This window comes from Temnothorax curvispinosus, unplaced genomic scaffold, assembly GCF_003070985.1.
Source record: "Temnothorax curvispinosus isolate PA1 unplaced genomic scaffold, ASM307098v1 QBEX01010687.1, whole genome shotgun sequence".
Lineage (NCBI taxonomy): Eukaryota > Metazoa > Arthropoda > Insecta > Hymenoptera > Formicidae > Temnothorax > Temnothorax curvispinosus.
The window spans coordinates 1383-2748 of NW_020220467.1; the positions used below are offsets into that span (position 1 = coordinate 1383).

The window sequence follows — 1366 nt, forward strand, 5'->3', positions numbered from 1 at the left end:
GAAATTCCTTGAGTATTTGAGAAAACTCAGAAGAAGGTTTAATCGTATTAATCGAATGTATCGGGGCCGGTTTTTTAATCGCGAGGATACATAATTTAGTAGTAGAGTCTATAAGACGTCGTCGTTTTAAATCTACTATTAACCCGTAGTGCGATAATAAGTCAGCGCCAATGATGGGGTACGGAACTGCGGCAATGCAAAAATTCCATCGAATTGGCCGTCTTAAACCGAGATCAAGCTCACGAAGAGATTCCCCGAACGTGTCGATACGCGTATCATTTGCTGCAAAGAGCTTTAATTCAGAGGGCTTTCCCTTGATCCTATCGTTAGCGGGTACAAGAGAGATATCCGCGCCTGTATCGATAAGGAACATTTGGCCACTGGCACGATCACGGACGTGGAGACGATTAGAAATTTGAGGGCCCTTGCCGACCATCTCCGAACGGGAGGGCGGGCTTAGTTTTTTGTACTGTTCCACGTCTCATATTTTGAGCACCACGTTCGACACGAAGTCGGATTATCCGGGTATTTAGTATGAGCCGGACAGAGCGCGGGTGTGATCGCCCTGTTTGGCGAGGTTGAGGTCCTACGCCTGCGGGAGTTGGATCGCGAACGCGAACGCGAATTTCGTGACTTTTCTAGCTTTTCGATTTTTTCGATTCTTTCGATGAGTTGTTGAATCTCGGTCTTTGCGGGAGGGGATGAATTCCCCTTGTTCACGGCGGACGCGTAAGCCACGCCTCCGAGAGTGTTCTCAGCTATACGGTCGGCGATCTCGGCGAGTTTATAAAGATCGGTAATTCCCGTAGATATCAGGATCGAGCTGGTTTCGCGTGGTAATTGATCCAGGAAAATTGATTTTATTATGCTATCATCAACCCTCCCGTTATTAAGCCCGCGCAATCGACTGAGGATTAACGAAGGTTTTCCGTCGGTCCCGACTTGTCCGCTTAAAAGTTTTCGTAATTTGGTTTCGTCTGAAAGCGCGTACGTTGAGATAATCCGAGCCTTCACCTGCTTATAAATATCCGCTGGGGAAGGGTCCAAAGCAATGATGTCTCTAACGCAATCAAATACTTCGACATCCAGTGCAGCGAGGACGGTATCTGCTTTAGTAGACTCTGCAGTAATCCTGGAATTTCTCATGGACACCTCGGCCTGCATAAACCACAATGCTGGGTCGACTTGAGAAAACGGGGGGAGCTTGGGAACCCTGTAATGATCTATATGCGGAATTTGAATGTTATTATCAATCGCGTTTAAATTAACTGTATCAAGGCCCTGATCACTCGACTGGGTACGCATTTGCGCAAACTGGTTGTTTGGCGCTCACCAAACTGTAGATAGATGCATGTATCATACCTAA

General features: G+C 46.9%; 1 protein-coding gene across 1 annotated transcript; it reads right to left on the minus strand.

Annotated features, from left to right (window-relative positions):
- Positions 1-456: 456 nt before the first annotated feature.
- LOC112460642 lies at positions 457-1305 on the minus strand. The gene has a single exon (XM_025025429.1). The coding sequence runs from the start codon at positions 1303-1305 to the stop codon at positions 457-459; it is 849 nt and encodes a 282-aa protein (XP_024881197.1).
- Positions 1306-1366: the final 61 nt, after the last annotated feature.